This window comes from Tiliqua scincoides, chromosome 15 (genome assembly GCF_035046505.1).
Source record: "Tiliqua scincoides isolate rTilSci1 chromosome 15, rTilSci1.hap2, whole genome shotgun sequence".
In the NCBI taxonomy this organism is placed as follows: Eukaryota; Metazoa; Chordata; class Lepidosauria; order Squamata; family Scincidae; genus Tiliqua; species Tiliqua scincoides.
In genome coordinates this window covers 3,641,018-3,660,828 of record NC_089835.1, presented here as the reverse complement: position 1 = coordinate 3,660,828, position 19,811 = coordinate 3,641,018, and the positions used below count along the sequence as shown (strand labels likewise).

The 19,811-nt window shown below is 50.3% G+C and overlaps 2 protein-coding genes and 1 pseudogene across 3 annotated transcripts in view; all 3 read right to left on the bottom strand.

The window, feature by feature from the left end:
• LOC136635054 (dual specificity protein kinase CLK2) overlaps nt 1-19,811 on the bottom strand; it is a 53,835-nt gene that overhangs the window by 4,141 nt on the left and 29,883 nt on the right. Inside the window, exons 1-7 of one of the 2 annotated variants that reach the window (XM_066610143.1) lie at nt 11,374-11,472; nt 5,975-6,052; nt 5,526-5,657; nt 4,873-4,993; nt 3,524-3,652; nt 3,186-3,351; nt 1,508-1,609 (exon numbers count right to left, since the gene is read on the bottom strand). In XM_066610143.1, the coding sequence (XP_066466240.1) occupies nt 1,508-1,609; nt 3,186-3,351; nt 3,524-3,652; nt 4,873-4,993; nt 5,526-5,657; nt 5,975-6,052; nt 11,374-11,430 (785 nt within the window). In that variant the 5' untranslated portion in view covers nt 11,431-11,472. Of the gene's footprint in view, nt 1-1,507; nt 1,610-3,185; nt 3,352-3,523; nt 3,653-4,872; nt 4,994-5,525; nt 5,658-5,974; nt 6,053-11,373; nt 11,473-19,811 lie in introns of those variants that run through there. The other variant, XM_066610146.1, reaches the window with a different exon arrangement.
• Nucleotides 12,859-12,978, bottom strand: LOC136635349 (5S ribosomal RNA; annotated as a pseudogene).
• LOC136635066 (complexin-4-like) lies at nt 14,597-17,666 on the bottom strand. The gene is made up of 3 exons (XM_066610164.1): nt 17,521-17,666; nt 15,986-16,073; nt 14,597-14,803 (listed from the first exon to the last, which is right to left on the bottom strand). The coding sequence occupies exons 1-3, from the start codon at nt 17,664-17,666 to the stop codon at nt 14,597-14,599; spliced, it is 441 nt and encodes a 146-aa protein (XP_066466261.1).

The window sequence follows — 19,811 nt, the reverse complement described above, 5'->3', positions numbered from 1 at the left end:
ACGGTGGGGCATCAAAAATTTCCCTGCTTGATGATGTCCCCTCCGACCATGACATCACTTTGGGTGGATCCCGACACACTTGTCATTCTCCAAAGTGGGTCCCGGTGCTCAAACGTTTGAGAACCACTGGACTCGTCTGCTCTCCTTCACATCAGCCTGGGATGAAGCCTACCTACTGATTCAGGAAGGACCAGCTTAAAATGCGCCAACTCGAAGGCCAATTTGAAGCAAGATTCCCATTTTGCAACGCATTTCATGCGCACCTGCGCCATTTTCTATAACGTATTAACGGGGATTATTCTGCAGCCTTCTTAGACAGCCGCAGAGCGTAATCTCAAACCTCTGGGCCGTGCGGCCCACACACCTTTTTTTGCAAGACCCAATTAGATCTGTGCAGAGATAAGGAAAGGGTATTTGCACACGCGCGCGCGCGCGCACACACACACACACACACACACACACACACACACACACACACACACACACACACACACACACACACACACACACACACACACACAAGACTGATTTTGGTGTGGTGGACTGTGGGCCATGAGCCCAGAACATCCCAGAAATAAAGGAAGTAATTACTGGAGGGAAAAGGATTGCTTTTTCCAGGAGCTGGAATATTATAGGTTCACACTGATTCATCTGATAAGTGTTTATGATATAATATTAAATGTAACCCTATTGATAATGCTTGCTTCTGTAGCCAGATACTCAAGCGACCCTTGAGTAGGAAGGAAAGCGACTTACTCAGAATCAAGTCCCAGTGGGTTCAATGAGGCTTGCTTCCAAGAAAGCACGTATGGTATAGCACTGCAGCCTAAAACTCACTAAAGACTCACTAGGTGGCTCTTGGGTAAGCCATTCCCTTAAAAGCTTCAGTCTTCCCCATTCATGGTATCGGGACAATACTACTTAACCCAGGGGTTCCCCAAAGGCGTCCCGGCACCTATGAGCATAGCAGCACACTCACAGGAGTGCCACAGGATGACCCCAGAGGACACAGACCCCTCCTGGGTGCCACCAGGGAACAAAGAACTCACCACCAGAGATCACCATAAATCTAACCACCGCAGATCTTGCAAAATCTTGTGAGATCCCAAATGACAACACCCCACATCTCACAAGATTTGGGGCGATGCCATCTTGGATCTCATGAGATTCAAGACGGCGACACCCTGCTGAGAAGGTTGCAAGGGTGTTGTGGTCCAGGTAAGTTTGGGAACCACTGACTTAAGGTCCCGATGACAGTGTCCAAAGCGCTATTTGTACACCATGTATTAAAATACATGACTAACGTTCAAATAAACCTCATAATTAAGCAGGGACTGGGATGGACAAACCCTCACACACATAGCCTTGTCATATCCCTGAGATCCAGAAACCCGTTTTGCTTTAAGGATTAACACCAATGAAATCTGAGGCTCGTCCAGGAATTCTTGAATGCCAGGGCCCATTCAACATGACCCACGAATGTCGTCGGGTGTGTCCTGACCCTCACCTGAACCCCCAACCGGGGATGCCAATGGCTTGGAGGACATAGACTACGTCCTGTGCGAAGAAGATGAAGAAGAAGACAAAGAAGTTGAAAGAACTGTCGCTCCTGGAAAAAAAGAGATAGAAACCGTTAATAACTCTGGTGAAAGGTATCCGGGCTTAACTCCTACTTACCACTGCCAGAGGGCTGTGGGCTGCACAGAATTTCAGTGGTGTCACTAGGAGGGGGCACCCCAGGTGATGCACATCAAGGGGGTGATCCCACTACTGGTCAATTTATAAGTATTTTCTAATAATACCATCATGTTATATGTCAGAAGGTGCCTAAGTTCAGGCAGAATGCAACGAAACAAACCACATTGAAATATCCCTATGCCAGTGTTTCTCAAACTGTGGCTCAGGACCCACTAGGTGGGTCGCGAGCCAATCTCAGTCGGGTTCCCATTCGTTTCAATATTTTATTTTTAATATATTAGCCTTGATGCTCCCGTGAGATGCGACTGCATTTGAGGAAACATTACAGATCTGTACTTTTAACGTGCTACGATATATTTGCTTTTAACCATTTATTTATTTATTTATTTATTTATATCCCGCCTTTATGCCCAAAGGGCACACAAGGCGGCTTACAGCAATTAAAAATACAACATTAAAAACAATAATTAAAAGCATTTACCAATAATTAAAAATCTAAACAACAAACCCCGTGGATCCTCATATAAAAAGCAAGAAAGTCAGCCGGCCTGACAACAATTAAAAGTTTTTTGAAATAAAAAGGTCTTCAGTCCAAGCCGAAATGTTGGCAAAGGGGGAGCAGTTCTCAATTCTAAGGGGAGGGTATTCCAAAGTTCGGGGGCCACCACCAAGAAGGCCCTCTTCCTGGCCGCCGCCCCTCTCACCTCTCTTGGTGGTGGCACAGTCAAAAGGGCCCCCCCAGATGATCTAAGAGCCAGGGCAGGATTGTAAGGAAGGAGGCGGTCCCTCAAATACCCCGGACCCGAGCCATAAAGGGCTTTAAAAGTCAAAACTAGCACCTTGAATTGGGCCCGGAACAGAACCGGCAGCTAGTGTAGCCGCCGAAACAACGGCTCGACAAAGTCAAACCGACGTGCCCCAGCAACCACACGAGCAGCCATGTTCTGTACTAGTTGTAATTTCCGGACCGTCTTCAAAGGCAGCCCCACGCAGAGCGCATTGCAGTAATCTAATCTAGATGTCACGAGGGCATGGGTTACTGTGGCCAGGTCCGCGCAGCTCAGGTACGGTCGCATTTACAGTGACAGTAAATGGGACTCACTCCTGGGTAAGTGTGAGTAGGATTGCAACCTAGGACTGTTAAAATGCTTCCTGCCCGATGATGTCACTTCCAGTCATGACATCACTTCCGGTGGGTCCTGACAGATTCGCATTCTAAAAAGCGGGTCCCGGTGCTAACAGGGTGAGAACCACTGCCCTATTCTTATCAAAAGTCACAGCCCAAAAAACCAGTGAGGTGGGGCAATGTTACATCACCACATCCACCGCATGGGTTTAGGTCCAGCCACAAGCTTCCCAGCCCGTCATGGAGACCAGAAGCAGGTGAGAGAGAGAACTGCTCGATCCCCCACATCTCTACAGTTTTCTGCCCTATTTGCCTGTTCCACAGCGACACCACCGAACACCCAACCCCTTGGCAGCCGTACCTGAAGGCCTTATACATGGGCCGATACCAGCAGACGAAGGAGCAGGGCGTGAAGAACACGGCCCACAGGATGGACAGGCCGAAGCCTGACCCGCCCGAGCCGTTCGGGGACACGCAGAACCAGGCCAGCGACGCCAGGAAGTTGAAGAGGAGGCTCACGGTGTGGGCTGCAAGAGACACACCGGCCCTGTAGGTTAGCCAGGCATGAGAAAGCACGGGCCCGGACCATCTCAGGGGTCTTCCCCAGCGCCCCCCCCTGAGGCCTGGAAATCCTGAGGCCTGAACTTAGGAACAGGTGCGCCAACCACTTAGCGACACTTCCTGCACACAACAACTTACCCATCCAGAGGTAGTACATAATAGAGACCGTCTTCTGGGACTCCATCGGAATTTCCACAGGAATATCCTGATAGAAACAGGGCTTCACCGGGCAGAAGGAGGGCAGTGGGGGCCAGTTGTTTGGCCTGGCTGTAAACACAGAGTGGAAAAAGAAGTCCTAGACCTGCGAGATCCAGGTTCAAAACCCCGCTCAGCCTCAAAGCTTCCTGAGTTACCTTGATCCAGTTGCTCACTCTCTCTCTCTCTCTCTCTCAGCCTCACCTACCTTGCAGGGTTGTTGTGAGGACAAAAGGAGTGGAGGAACTAAGGCCAGTCACTCTCTCTCTCCCTCTCTCTCAGCCTCACTACATCGAGACTGTCGTGAGGACAAGGGTCGTGGTGAGAGAGGGAGGGGAGGAAATAGGGCCAGTCACTCTCTCTCTCAGCCTCAGTACCTTGCAGGGTTGTTGTGAGGACAACAAGGAGGGGAGGAACTAGGGCCAGTCACACTCTCAGCCTTGCAGGGTTGTTGTGAAGAGAAAAGGAGGGGAGGAACTAGGGCCAGTCACTCTCTCTCTCAGCCTCACCTACCTTGCAGGGTTGTTGTGAGGACAAAAGAAGGGGAGGAACTAGGGCCAGTCACTCTCTCAATCTCAGCCTCAGTACCTTGCAGGGTTGTTGTGAGGACAGCAAGGAGGGGAGGAACTAGGGCCAGTCACACTCTCAGCCTTGCAGGGTTGTTGTGAAGAGAAAAGGAGGGGAGGAACTAGGGCCAGTCACTCTCTCTCTCTCTCTGCCTCACCTACCTTGCAGGGTTGTTGTGAGGACAAAAGAAGGGGAGGAACTAGGGCCAGTCACTCTCTCAATCTCAGCCTCAGTACCTTGCAGGGTTGTTGTGAGAACAAGGAGGGGAGGAACTATGGCCAGTCACTCTCTCTCTCTCTCTCTCTCAGCCTCACCTACCTTGCAGGGTTGTTGTGAGGACAAAAGCAGGGGAGGAACTAGGGCCAGTCACTCTCTCTCTGAGCCTCATCTACCTTGCAGGGTTGTTGTGAGGATACAAGGAGGGGAGGAACTAGGGCCAGTCACACTCTCAGCCTTGCAGGGTTGTTGTGAGGACAAAAGCAGGGGAGGAACTAGGGCCAGTCACTCTCTCTCTGAGCCTCATCTACCTTGCAGGGTTGTTGTGAGGATACAAGGAGGGGAGGAACTAGGGCCAGTCACACTCTCAGCCTTGCAGGGTCGTTGTGAGGACAAAAGGAGGGGAGGAACCCCGTACATGACCTTGAGCTCCTTGGAGGAAGGGTGGGGAAGCTAAGCACAGGCGCTCGAGAAGAGGCAGGGGCTTCTCACTGCCGAGGGGGCCATACCTCCTCCGCTGCCGAGCGAGGCGTTCTGAAGTTCTCGCTCCCTCCGATCCAACTCCTCGGCTTTGCGATTTAGCTCTTCTTGGCGTTTCAGCAGCTCAGCAGTGGCGGCCGCAGTCGACTCCTAGTAGGAAAGCAAGACGAGAAAGATGGCGGGGGGGTACAGTATCCCACCACCATATCCCACCTCCTTTCCAAGTGAGAACTCCCACCCTCCGTTGGTCTCTCGATCACAGCGTTCTTTGCTACGAGGCAACACAACAGCACCTCCTACTGGCCGTCCACACTACAACCGAACCACGCGCTTCAACACAGCGGTGGGCCGTTACACTTAACCGCAAAGCAGCCCAGCTTAGAAACTGACCCTTGTTCACAGCCCGCAAGGGAACCCCAAAACGCTTCGTCAAAGAGCTTTAAACTGTGGCTACGAAGAGGACCACTGCCCCTAAAAACGACACACCAAAGAGTCTGGGGTCTGACTAAGCAAGGGCAGTTGAAGCAGCCATCATCTAAACACAGGAATGGGGGGGTGGCAACGTTCTGAAAATATCTGGTGGTTTTGTTTCAAATCAAGTTTCTAGCCCTCAAGACAGGCTTGGAAGAAGGTGGGCACAAACAGCAGAAAATGGGGGAGCTGGACCCTCATAGCAGCGCACCTGAGTTCCGTAAGAGCCATAATTCCTCGTCTCCGTGGGGCTGGGCTTCTTGGGAGGCTGCAAAACAGGATCTGGAGGTGGTGGGGGGGGTGTCGGAGCCACAGGACGAGGCTCGTACGGCGGGGGAGGCTTCTGCAGAGAGACAAGTGAAAAGCCTCTAAAGCCAGCCGCTCACAGGACAGTCAGAGCAACATCCCCCGAGGAACAAGAGCCCCATAGAGGAGAAACCCCACATCAAAAGCAACTTTCCTCGGAAACAGCCACACGCAATCAGATGCCGGCTGCTTGATTTGGAGGCAAGCAGCTCCCGCTGATGCAAAAACCCAACCCAAGTTCCTAGTCCTCATGGTGGCCGAAGTCAATTGCCAGCACAAACCCCATAGAAACAAAAGACGTTTTGCACAACACACAAGCCGCTTCCAAAACCCTCCACCGAGCAGCGCTCTTACCCCCTGGTTTTCAAACGGATTGTAGACATCCAGGGTGGCGTAATCCGAGCTCGGCCTGTGCTGGACAACAGCAGGGTCCTGGAAAGAAGAGGAAGCCATGCTCAGTTGCAGGGGCAGAGAGTTCATGCGCTCCCACACAAGCTCCCCCCTTTGCGGGAGAACACAGGAAGCTCGACAGATGTGATTAAGCAACGTTCATGCGCTACCCACGATCACAAATAAAAACGAAAGCGAAGGCTTCCTTTGAAGCCCTCCTCACAACAGTGGCTTCCTTTAAACACACTCGTGTGCAGTTACGCATTAATGCAGGCCCTGCTGTGCTCAATTAGCCCAGCTCCCCGCAGGGGCTTGCCAGGTATCTTTGGGAAACAAAGGGCCAGAAGGGGCATTCAAGGTCATCCAGTCCAGCCCCTTATCAGGGAGGACCTGAGCTCGCCTGTTTGTCCCTGGCAATGGGACAATGTCAACATTCAGTGCAGACTTGCCACTGGAGAAGTTTGTGTAGCTGTCATAGCTAACACCCCTTTGGGAATATTTTTTCCAAAGCCCCTTTAAAAGCCAGCATCATAAGAACATAAGAACAGCCCCACTGGATCTAGCCCATCTAGGCCCATCTAGGCTTCCTATATCTCACAGCGGCTCACCAAATGCCCCAGGGAGCACACCAGATAACAAGAGACCTCATCCTGATGCCCTCCCTTGCATCTGGCCTTCTGACATAAACCATTTCTAAAATCAGGAGGTTGCGCATACACATCATGGCTTGTACCCCATAATGGATTTTTCCTCCAGAAACTTGTCCAATCCCCTTTTCAAGGCGTCTAGGCTAGACGCCAGCACCACATCCTGTGGCAAGGAGTTCCACAGACCGACCACACGCTGAGTAAAGAAATATTTTCTTTTGTCTGTCCTAACCCGCCCAACACTCAATTTTAGTGGATGTCCCCTGGTTCTGGTATTATGTGAGAGTGTAAAGAGCATCTCCCTATCCACTCTGTCCATCCCCTGCATAATTTTGTATGTCTCAATCATGTCCCCCCTCAGGCGTCTCTTTTCTAGGCTGAAGAGGCCCAAACACCGTAGCCTTTCGTCATAAGGAAGGTGCCCCAGCCCAGTAATTATCTTAGTCGCTCTCTTTTGCATCTTTTCCATTTCCACTATGTCTTTTTTGAGATGCGGCGACCAGAACTGGACACAATACTCCAGGTGTGGCCTTACCATCGATTTGTACAACGGCATTCTAATATTAGCCGTTTTGTTCTCAATACCCTTCCTAATGATCCCAAGCATAGAATTGGCCTTCTTCACTGCCGCCGCACATTGGGTCGACACTTTCATCGACCTGTCCACCACCACCCCAAGATCTCTCTTCTGATCTGTCACAGACAGCTCAGAACCCATCAGCCTATATCTAAAGTTTTGATTTTTTGCCCCAATGTGCATGACTTTACACTTACTGACATTGAAGCGCATCTGCCATTTTGCTGCCCATTCTACCAGTCTGGAGAGATCCTTCTGGAGCTCCTCACAATCACTTCTGGTCTTCACCACTCTGAAAAGTTTGGTGTCGTCTGCAAACTTAGCCACTTCACTGCTCAACCCTGTCTCCAGGTCATTTATGAAGAGGTTGAAAAGCACCGGTCCCAGGACAGATCCTTGGGGCACACCGCTTTTCACCTCTCTCCATTGTGAAAATTGCCCATTGACACCCACTCTCTGCTTCCTGGCCTCCAACCAGTTCTCAATCCACGAGAGGACCTGTCCTCTAATTCCCTGACTGTGGAGTTTTTTCAGTAGTCTTTGGTGAGGGACCGTGTCAAACGCCTTCTGAAAGTCCAGATATATAATGTCCGCGGGTTCTCCCGCATCCACATGCCTGTTGACCTTTTCAAAGAATTCTATAAGGTTCATGAGGCAAGACTTACCCTTACAGAAGCCATGCTGACTCTCCCTCAGCAAGGCCTGTTCGTCTATGTGTTTTGAGATCCTATCTTTGATGAGGCATTCCACCATCTTACCCGGTATGGATGTTAGGCTGACCGGTCTATAGTTTCCCGGGTCCCCCCTCTTTCCCTTTTTAAAAATAGGCCACATCCACATAAAAATAGGCTACATCCAACGCCACATCTTGTGGCAGTCAGTTCCACAAGTTAATCTTACAACGTGCAATAAACATGCTTTCCCCCACCCCTTTATTCCTGAACCTGCTATCCAGCAGACCCCGTTCTAGCAACACGGAAGCAAGCCAAACATCACCTCTGGCTCCTCCTCCTTCTTTACAAAGCCTTTACAAAAACTGTGCCGCTTCTTAGTTGTCTGTTCTTACAAAGCACCCCTTGTTAAGCCATTTCTGCCCCATGTTGAATGTGCACAACAGGGAATCAAATGTGTGCACCTGTGCGGTGGGCAGACATGGGTTAAGTATGGAGCTTCTTGCCTTTAATAGGAAGCAAAAATCACTTCCAAGAAGTCCACAAGCAGGATATTGAAGGCAAAAGCCCTCCCAGTCGCCTCTCCTCAACATCTGCTACTCCAAGGTATACTGCCTTGAAACATGGAGGCTCCATTTTGCCATCATGGTGACAAACAGATCCGAGTCCAGCAGGTTGTCTCTTCCTTTGTCCAAAAAACCCATCTGTACGTCTCTAAGTAGAGCACCAATCTGGCAGGAAAGAGCCCCTTACTTTCTCCACCTTGCTACACCCTCTGCACTTGTTGCCCCGATCCGGCACACAACACCGGAGGGCACACATGATATCCAAAGAAGCCGGCTGGATCAGACCCAATCCAACGTCCTCTGTCGCACAAACCAGAGGTTTTAGGGGAAACCACAAGCATACAAGTGGTGGCCAAACTATTTAGTCATCCCCCACCACCTCCAGAAGTTAGTAGTAGACAGGGGGGCCTGGCGTGCTGTGGTCCATGGGGTCACGAAGAGTTGGGCATGACTTAATGACTGAACAATAACACCACCTGAAATTCAGAACCAGTTTGGAAAGGCAGGGTTCAGTCCTGGAACGCAAGAGTTGGTTGAGGGGGGAAAAAGAGTGTCTCTAAGCATGCGCAGAGGGTACACCCTGCACCATACACAGAGGTGGGATGGGAGAAGTCTGCATGCCTCCAAAGCAGGCCTTCCAAACATGGGTTTGAAGCCCCTGCCTCTCTCTTCTCAGGAGCTACCATCAAAACAAACTTTAACACAGGGAGCTACACATTTACACAGGGAGCTATTTACACAGGGAGTTATTTACAATGAGCTACTCATTGCCACTGGATTTCTCCACTGGTTGGGCAACTGATGTCATCTCAAAAAAGCCACTTGGGGAGCCCAAAGAGATCGGTGGAGGGGACAGCAAGAAGGCTGTCAGCAAGACAGGGGACAGCAAGAAGCCTGGGCTATGTCAGATGCAAGGGAGGGCACCAGGATGCAGGTCTCTTATTATGTGGGGTGCTCCCTGGGGCATTTGGTGAGCCAGTGAGATACAGGAAGCTGGACTAGATGGGCCTATGGCCTGATCCAGTAGGGCTGTTCTTATATTCTTATTTGGTGGGCCGCTGTGAGATACAGGAAGCTGGACTAGATGGGTCTATGGCCTGATCCAGTGGGGCTGTTCTGATGTTCTTAACTACAATTCCCAGGAAGCCTTGCAGGTCTCTTGTTATCTGGTGTGCTCCCTGGGGCATTTGGTGGGCCACTGTGAGATACAGGAAGCTGGACTAGATGGGCCTGTGGCCTGATCCAGTGGGGCTGTTCTTATGCTCTTAACTACAATTCCCAGGAAGCCTTGCAGGTCTCTTGTTATCTGGTGTGCTCCCTGGGGCATTTGGTGGGCCGCTGGGAGATACAGGAAGCTGGACTAGATGGGCCTGTGGCCTGATCCAGTGGGGCTGTTCTTATGTTCTTAAGGCCTGTCAGATGGAGACGGCTTAGGGAGAACATCTAGAAATACCCTCGAAGATACTCTTCAACAACCAAACACAGCCACATCTCAACTGATTGGAGCCAGGGTGTATCAACATAACACTAAGAGTAGGGCCACCTAAGCTAACTGGAACTTCATAATTCAGAATCCAACAAGGCTTGGGGAAGTTGAGATTTAAAAAATTGGTTGTTTGTGGGGTAATTAATACAAAAGTAGGGCTATCAATGGCAAGTAAGGCAAGGCCCCGGTTATTCTAGGGCTCTGTAGCTGCCGTGAACCGAATTTGCATGCCCTCCCGCTTGTGTCTACCAATTTCATAGCATGGTGGAACAGTTCAGGAGTCGGAAGCAGACCCAGAAGATGCAAGTTCAAAGCCCCAGTCATGAAGCTTCCTGGGCGACCAGTCAATCTCCGCCTCCCCTACCTCACAGGGTTGTTGTGAGGACCCAAGGAGGACCCAAAGGTACTTCTGCAGCAGCCGTAGCCCCACAGTTGTGTCCCTGACCTCCCATCTGCTCCTTCACGGTCAGCGGATCCACAAGCCAAAGAGCCACTGGAGAAGGCCAGTTTCCTCCCAGGTGTGTTAAAGAGGGTCATGTACACCTTCCCAGGCTCTGCACTTGTGGCTTGCGGCAGCTGCGTGCCCGTGGTAGCATCCCCCAGCATACCACGTGGGCGGTGAGTCTGGGCAAGACCAGAAAACTCAAGATCCCAGGGAATTTCTCTGGGCCCCCTCCTTTGGTTCCCGGGCCCCCTTTTTGACACCATGTCCAGGTATGATGTACTCTGTACCCCCCTCCCGTGGACCCTGGTGAGATCAGAAAAGGTGAGATGACAGGACATCTCTCCCCCCCCCCCCGGCTACTGGGCCCCCCTTTTGACCCCGTGTCCAGGTACAATGCAGCTCCTGCAACCCCCTCTCCAGGGCCCTGGTGGGATCTGAAAAGGTAAGATCCCAGGGGATTTTTCTGGACCCCCTCCTTTGGCTCCTGGACCCCCTTTCTGACCCCAGGTACTCCCTGCACCCCCCTCTCCTGGGACCACAAGCTCTTTGGTTTGTGGTAAGATCAGAAAAGGTAAGACCCCAGGGGATTTCTCTGGACCCTCCCTTTAGCTCCTGGGCCCCCTTTTTGACCCTGGGCCCGGGTACCCCTTGACCCTGCCATGTGCCCTGGGTCTTGCTCCCAGGTGCCAGGGTGGGGTGTCTGAATTCTCCGTGGGTACCACCAGACAGCACCACTGGTGGTCCCCATACCACTGGCTTAGGAAGGATGGGGGGCAGATACACCCCCTACCATGGAAGGAGTGGGGTGAAGGTAAGGCCCAGGCATGAAGCCAGCCGCCCGCCAGGGAGCTGCTTCCCCTTCCCTGTTGCCCCGGGGCAAGTCTGGGGTAGGGCTGGGGTCTACCCCGCACTGCAAAAGTTACCCCTGGAGGAAAGCGGGGGGTGGAAGCAGCAGCCCCCCCCCCACGCACCTGGAAGGGGTTCCCCAGGTCCCCCTCGAAGGGGTTCCCCTCGCTGCTCCTGGCCATGCCTGCCCGTCCCCCGCGATGGCTTCTACTGCGTCCGCCACCTGAGCCTGCCTGGGAGAATCCGTCGCTGATTGGCTACCGCAGCCCACGCGTCACCAGCCAGAAAGGGAGGGGGTTCCCCTCGCACGTGACTTTGAGCCAGGCGTGGGGTGACGTCAGAGGGAGGGTCCCGCGCGCAGGGCGACGGTAGTCGTAGTTCCACTGGGGAACGGTCTTAGAGCGCTGTGCATGGTGGGGACTGTAGTCCATCCAGGCCATCTGTGGGAGAGCTGATTCAGGGGCAGTACTGCCCAGTGGTCATCATTGAAATGTGGACAGCAGTTGCTGTTTTTTTTTCAATTTAATTTTTAAAATTAAAATTAAAAATTAAAACCTTTCATCATTTTTTTTAAATTTTAAAATTAATTTAAAATTAATTTTAAAAATGTTTTAATTTTAATTAAAATTAAAATTCTTAATCAATTTTTTATTTTTAAAAAATGTTTTAATGTTAATTAAAAATTAAATTTTAATATGCAGTTTTAATTTTTAATTTGATTTTAATCATTTTTTTAAAAAATGTTTTCTTTTAAAATTTCACTTCAGTTATTTAGTTTCAATTAAAAATTAAAAAACTTTTAATCACATTTTTTCAATGTTAAAATTAATTAATTTTGAACATAGAGGTTTTCCATCAATGTTAATAAGAATAAAAAGAACTGTCTTCCTCCTGAACCCAGACCATCTGGAAAGGTCACAAGCAGCGCATGAAAAACTCTCCCCTCTGGCCTCCCTCCACCCCAGCATCTGAAACTACTCCAAGGCTGACTGCCTTGAAACATGGAGGTTCAAGCTCTCATGCTTGGTAACACAAGAGTCCAGTTAGAGCAGTGATTTTCAACCCTTGTCATCTCAAGGCACACTGGCAAAGCACTAGAATGATCAAGGCACACCATCAGTTTTTGGAAAATTGTATTTGGTTGGCAACCTTCAGTCTTGAAAGACTATGGTATAAGCCTACAGCACCCGGTATTCCCAGGCGGTCTCCCATCCAAGCACTAACCAGGCCTGACCCTGCTTAGCGTCTGAGATCATGGTATAAGCCTACAGCACCCGGTATTCCCAGGCAGTCTCCCATCCATGTACTAACCAGGCCTGACCCTGCTTAGCTTCCGAGATCATGGTATAAGCCTACAGCACCCGGTATTCCCAGGCAGTCTCCCATCCAAGTACTAACCAGGCCTGACCCTGCTTAGCTTCCGAGATCATGGTATAAGCCTACAGCACCCGGTATTCCCAGGCGGTCTCCCATCCAAGTACTAACCAGGCCTGACCCTGCTTAGCTTCCCGGATCATGGTAGAAGCCTACAGCACCCGGTATTCCCAGGCGGTCTCCCATCCAAGTACTAACCAGGCCTGACCCTGCTTAGCTTCTGAGATCATGGTATAAGCCTACAGCACCCGGTATTCCCGGGCGGTCTCCCATCCAAGTACTAACCAGGCCTGACCCTGCTTAGCTTCCAAGATCAGATGAGATTGGGCATGTGCAGGGTAACAAGGCACATGTGCTGCCAATGGGGGGCTCACATCTCCCAGTGGCCCTACTAATAAATGACCCTCTCCCAAATTCTCGCATCACACCTGGGGACCATTCACGGCACACCAATGTGGCACATTGTCCTAGAGCCAAGTCTTTTCTAAACTCAATCCAGGAGCTTTTGACAAAGAGGACGAGGCTGTCTCCATTGTTTTTGTTCCCAGTGTCTGAGATCCTTCCAGAAAGAGCAGCAGCCGCACGGATAAAAAGGCAGCAGGAAGGGACTCTTAGGGCCAAGGCATCCCACAGGAACAAATTAGGGATTGTATACAAGTTAATGAGGGTGGAGGAGAGCAAGTGACAATTGGCCTGTTTAAAGATGGAGAGGCTGACAAGCAAGGCTTAATTGTTTTAAGTTATATGGCCAAAGCTGCTGGTTGACTATCCCTTGCTATGGAATTTGGCAGGTTGCCTGTTAATAATCCAGGATGGCCAATCTCATCAGTAGGAGGTAATGAGATAATCTCCTGATAGCCGAGGGATCTCTGAATGAGAGGCCCAGCGGGGCTTGGAGTTAGATGATCCCTTCCTGCGGAGAGGTTGTGTGTCTGTGTATCGGCACATGTGAGCAAGAAAACACATGGGTGCTTATGCAGGGAGTCAGATCCCGGCTGCAGCCTATGGCCTCCCTGCCCAGCAACCGCTATACTGTGGAAAACCACCTCTAATCATGGATGTTTCATTCAACCGTTAGAACCAATCGTCTCATCCCCAATTCATTGCATAGCACCGAACTGGGACACGCAACACCCAAAGACACATGAATATTCACCTCCTTGAATCTGTCGAAACCTTCACCAAAAATTTTGTCTAAATTAGTGGCCGTTGTCACATCTTGTAGCAGTGAGTTCCACATACACAGACCAATTATACAGTGTTAGTGAAAGATGGCAACAGGGGTCGAGCCAGCTAGGCTGTTTTATTGAGATAGAGACCACACCATTCTTATAGACTACAACGCACCCTCCCCTCCATGACAGTAGCACCCCAAAGAGGACAGAAATTTGGGTCACAGGGAGCTGACGGGACGTCAACCTAGCCCAGAGCTGCTCGCCTTTTTGGAATCAGCTCTGCAGAGTCCTGAGCTGAGCTCTTGCAAATGGAAATGCTGGGGGCTGAAACTGGCGAGTGCACTCTCTCTCTCTCTCTCTCTCTCTCTCTCACACACACACACACACACACACACTCTCAATCACACACACAAGCACACCCAAATGTGCTCTGGAGCTATGCCACCAGCAGACCTTTGAGCATCTGGTCGCTTCTGGGAGACTCCCGAAGGAGCAAACATGGGCAATGGGGGCTCTTGGAGACTGTCCTAGAACATCAAGAAATGGCACATGGCACCCATGACACAGGTCCCAAGGTGGTGCAGCACCCTCGATGACCAGGCCAGCTGCTCTTCTGATCTCAGCATAGTCCTCTCCTTTCCCCTATGGATGCAGGGTTTGCAGAACGGAGACGGTCTAGAGAGGAGTTCTGCAATCACTCAGTCCCCCCGTCCCCAAACCTACAGGGATCTCAAAGACGTCAAGAGCCCGCAGTCATGCACCTCATATCAATGGACGCCAGAGAAAAGTTTGGATCGGGTCACATGACCGGGCACTGCACTGGGCGCTGAAGAGCCTGCACTGCGTTCCCCGCCGTCATCCGCAAGGAGCTGAAATCCAGGTTGCCCAAGTTTGTGAAGATGGATCCGGGTGCAGAGGGGCCCGTGGACTTCATGATGGCCAGGAGGTCTTGGGGGAGCTTGATTTCCCCTCCAGTCGCTTCTAACTGCTTCTTATCTATCCGGTTCTTGGAGAGAAAGAAGGGGAGGGGGAATGAGATGAATTTCATGAGCCTTCTGATTCTGGCAGTGCCACAACACAAGACAGAAACATACACTGCTACTTCCTTACTGAGGGCCCAATCCTTTCCAACTTTCCAGCACCAGTGCAGCTGCAATGCGGCCCCGAAGTAAGGGTTCAAATGTCCCCACACCTTGAGAAGGCCTCTGTGACTGCCTCCCCTCCCAACTGCAAGATGCAACACGTGCCCCACGGGCACAGCTGCACCAGCACTGGAAAACTGGATTGGATTGGGCCTTGCCCCTGAGTCAGCCATTTGATACTTACTCAGTATCATCAGCACTGACACGCAGCATCTATGCAGGGCAGGGGTGCCCAAACCCCGGCCCTGGGGCCACTTGCGGCCCTCAGGGACTCACAATCCGGCCCGCGGGGAGCCCCCAGTCTCCAATGAGCATCTGGCCCTCCGAAGACTTGCTGGAGCCCATGCTGGCCTGATGCAACTGCTCTCAGCGTGAAGATGACTGTTTGACCTCTTGCATGAGCTGTGGGACAAGTGTTCCCTCCACGGCTTGCTGTTTCACATCTGTGATGCAGCAGTGGCAGTGAAGGAAAGGCTAGCCTTGCTTTGTGCAAGGACTTTTATAGGCCTTGAGTTATTTGCAAGACCTCCATTCATTCATACAAGTTCCATCTCTAATATATTCATTTATGTAAATTTATTCACATTTGAAATGTAAATTAATTTGGCCCCCAACACAGTGTCAGAGAGATGATGTGGCCCTCCTGCCAAAAAGTTTGGACACCCCTGATCCAGGGTAACAGGGAAGGCTCTACCCCATTCCTACTTGGAGAGGCTGCCAGCGATCAAACCTGGGACCTTCTGCACTGCAAAGAGGATGCTCTGCACCTAATCCTTTCAACAAGCACGTGTTGTTATCCCCAGGTTACAGATGGGGAAGACTGAGGCTCATAGGAAAGCAACTTGCCTAAGGCCACCTACTGAGTTCATGGCAGAGGCAAGATTTTGAAACGGGGGAAATCTCCATTCACTGCCCAGATCCTCAGCCACTTTCCTTATCAGAGATGGCAGAGGGTCAACTTGCTCAGGGAGAGGAATTCCATAACCTGGTGCCACCGCTGCAAACTCCCTGCCAACAGGAAACTCTCGTCTAACCTCTACTCTTACCTTGGGCAGCTGATATTTCTCCCGAAGATGGGCTCTCATGGCAGCACGCTCGGCCTTCTGCCGTACAAACGCCAAGTCCCGTTTGCTCCTAACCAAATGATGAACAAAACAGCAGTTAGCATGTGTGTGGTGCTTTCTGAGTCCGGAAAACACACGTGTTACCTTGGTGCTACCCTAAGTACCACCCTGCAAGCTAAGGGAGTACTTTTATCCCCATAATGCAGACAGGGAAGACTGAGGCTTAGAGGGAGGGGGCCTCCTCCTTAAGGCCACCTCCCGAGTTCCAGATGCTGGCCAAATTGCAAGCTCAATCCTACGCGTGTCTACCCAGAAGTAAGTCCCATTATAGCCAATGGGGCTTACTCCTGGGAAAGTGCGGATAGGATTGTAGCTTGCACCAGCAATCTGCAGGGAAAGAGCAGGGTAGAGGCAAGGTTTCCTTGGGAAGTTTTCATCCAAATGCTGGGCAAGCCATGGTTACAGTTGTTTTAGCTGTCTCCTATTCACAAGCCCACAATTCTGTGCAAGCACAAAACTGATGCTGATGATGCTGATGAATATTTATTTACCAGCAAAAAGTGGTTCAAAAAGCATTCCACAATCCAAGAAATCTCAGCATTTTTTCTTTTACCAATGCAAGTTTCTAGTCCATATGCTCAGAGAAGGCAGGCCAGAAGGCTCTTTAATTTGCATTGTGGTGTGACATACCAAAACAGGTAACCTGTTGAAACTTGTGCAACCTGGCTGCAATCCTATCCACATTTACCTGTGGATTCATATATATTCATATATATATATATATATATGAATGCAGGAGGTCTGGTCTAGAGGGTTGAGCCTCCATTTGCCTGAAGATAATATCCGAAGGTTGTCAGTTTGAGGCCACCGGCACCGTGTGACCTTGAAGCAGCTGACAAGCTGAGCCGAGCTATTCCATCTGCTCTGAGCGTGGGAGGATGGAGGCCAGAATGTGCGACCAGATCAATGAAAGAAACATCTGAATGTTGTGGTTTCTTGAAAGAAAGAAACCTTCGTTCAAACTGTAAAAATCCCTATGGGCATTTAAATTTGCCTGCCTATGTAAACCGCCTTGAATAAAGTCTGAGGAGAAATCTGAGGACCAAGAAAGGCAGTATAGAAATACCTGTATTATTATTATTATTATTATTATTATTATTATTATTATTATTATTATTATTATTATTATATCGGTAGATGAATTGGACAATTGCATGATCTTAGGGGCTAATTCACACATTTCATTTTGTGGGTGCACTCTGAAGATCTATTTGTTTTATTTTTAAAAATAAAACAAAATAAATTGTTTGAATTGCACCCCTTAAAATGTAATGTGTGAATGAAACAACTATGTGCTTGGAAAAATCTCACGCTGGTTTGCTCAGCTAGGAGCTAGGATGAATGGTGCCCGCTCTGTCCCAAATCCGGGTTTGCAGCCACGTAATGTGTGAAAAGATCACAGGCTTCTCTCTGAGATCCTATTTTTCTGCCAAGAAAGAACCAGAGGGGAGACTTACGTCTGTTTCTGAGACGGCTGCTGTCCTCTGCCCTGATTGGGGCATCTGGGAATGCTGATCTCCTTCTCCTTGGGGAAGTCGGCCGAAATACAACACAGCAATTGCCTGGCTGGGGCTCCAAAGATTGATTTCGCCGTCGACTCCATATGGATGAGGGCTGGAGGGCACCAAAGGACACGACAGTCAACGCTACACAAAAACACACATCAAAACTAGCGCAAGGAAACGGGTAAGAACCCCAGAAGAACTTGGTTCACATCAGGAATTCACAGCCACAGGATGTGGTAGCAACCCCTAGCTTTGACGGACACGTCCATGATAGCTACGGACCTGGGGAGCCAAACCGAGCTTCCATGTCCGGGCAGTGTACCAGAGTGCTCCAGCTGGACGTCAGGAAGGTGTTCTTGATGGTCAGTGGCATTGCTAGAGGGGTGAAGGCCACACCGGGTGACATTGGAGTGTTTTGACTTTGTGCCATGGACACCCAACTATCCTTGGAAACAGGATAGACTCTGTGATGGAGTGGGGCAGTGACATTCTCCCCATAGCAGCAGCCAAGCCCTAGATCCTAGAAACACAGCCCCAGAGCTACTGGTTGCCTTGCAAAACAACTCCCCCCCCCCCCGCCTCCCCATGGACCACTGAGTGCTAAAGCTTCAGCTCTCCTTAAGCTCAAAAAATTAGTCAACCCTGATATGTAGATTCAGCACAGAATTCCCTGGAATTCCTTGATGGGGATATTCAGTATAACATTTTCATTTAAAACACATGGAGGGTCCTGGGAACCTTGACCAAGAAACTCCATGTGGAAAAGAGCAGTAGGGTCAGGAGAGAGACAATTGTGTAATTTTCTTTCTGTTAGTGGCCACCTCTGTGTCAAGTAGCAATGAGTCCCACAGGCTAGCCCTCCGTGCTCACATCCCAGAGTGTATTTGCCCCAAAATGTAGGCCAAGAAACAACACTCCTCTGCAAGGGAGGCAGAAATAAACCCAAGCACCATTCCTCAGGACCTGTAGATTCTTGGCCAAACGGCTCCTGGCGGCTAACTCACCTGGGCACCTCCGAGTCTTCGGTCTTTCTCGGCATGTATGACTTAGTCTGTTTCCCTGCTCGTCTCAGAAGTCGGAATAGCGCTCATCCCCAGCGCGAGCTTTTTAAACCAGGAATCGGCAGCGACGTAAGAGCTCTGGGCGATGACGAGCGTTCCTTGATCCACCTGAGTGACAGCTGAGGACACCGGCGCCGGCGGCCAGATGGCACTTTGCGCAAAGCGTATGCCTTCCGCGAGGACCAGAAGGCACGTGCAGCTCACCCAAGACAGGCAGCTTCTAATCCCGAAAGTATCTCCCAATTCTGAGATTGGAATTCACTTTTGGGGACTAGCAAGGCTCTAGTCCTCATGCCCTCGCTGTGCCGAAACTTAAAAACAAGGGACATGGCTAAAACGCTGGCACCACAGGTGGTCGGGGCGGGGGGGCTTTGCTGACACCCCTCCACCCTTGGTCCCTGATCAGTATAGCTGGAACAGATGGTACAACATTCCTCCCCCAGGGAGATTGGAGAAGAAGACCATTAAGAGTGACAGTGGCTTAATCCTTGGTGTGTCCGTCACACACACACACACACACACAGGGTGACCCAAAAGTAGGTGGACAGTAGGTGGAATAAATATTTACTGTCCACCTACTTTTGGGTCACCCTGTATACACCCTGTATACAATGTGTACAGGGTGACCTGTATATATACAGGGTGACTCTGTGTGTGTGTGTGTGTGTGTGTGTGTGTGTGTGTGTGTGTGTGTGTGTGTGTGTGTGTGTACAGGGTGCCAGTGTGTGTGTGTGTGTGTGTGTGTGTGTGTGTGTGTGCAGGGTGACCTGTATATATACAGGGTGACTCTGTGTGTGTGTGTGTGTGTGCGAGTGTGTGCGTGTGTGTGTGTATACAGGGTGCCAGTGTGAGTGTACAGGGTGACCTGTATATATACAGGGTGACTCTGTGTGTGTGTGTGTGTGTGTGTGTGTGCGTGTATAAAAATGCTGCATAAAATATCTGCAAAAAGCAGCCTGACTTTTCAAGACATGTATCTGAAGTGGTCACATGAGAATGGGCCTCTTCCTCAAGATTTTGGAGGAGACTTAATTGAAAATGAAGCTCGTTAACGTTTCAAAACAAAATTTGTTTTTCAAAGGGGCTTATTTGGGCACCCCATCCCAGGTGGGAGAGAGGGGGTGCCTCTTCAAAGGAGGGAATGCCTCTTCGAAGATGGCAACCCTGACATCGGATCAAATG

Excerpts from the sequence above, each read along its gene's own strand:
- LOC136635066 (XM_066610164.1), bottom strand. The coding sequence starts at position 17,666 with ATGGAGTCGACGGCGAAATCAATCTTTGGAGCCCCAGCCAGGCAATTG. Across the intron at positions 16,074-17,520 it reads CAGCCGTCTCAGAAACAGAC|GAGCAAACGGGACTTGGCGT; the intron begins GTAAGTCTCCCC and ends TCATTTGGTTAG. Across the intron at positions 14,804-15,985 it reads AGAAATATCAGCTGCCCAAG|AACCGGATAGATAAGAAGCA; the intron begins GTAAGAGTAGAG and ends TTTCTCTCCAAG.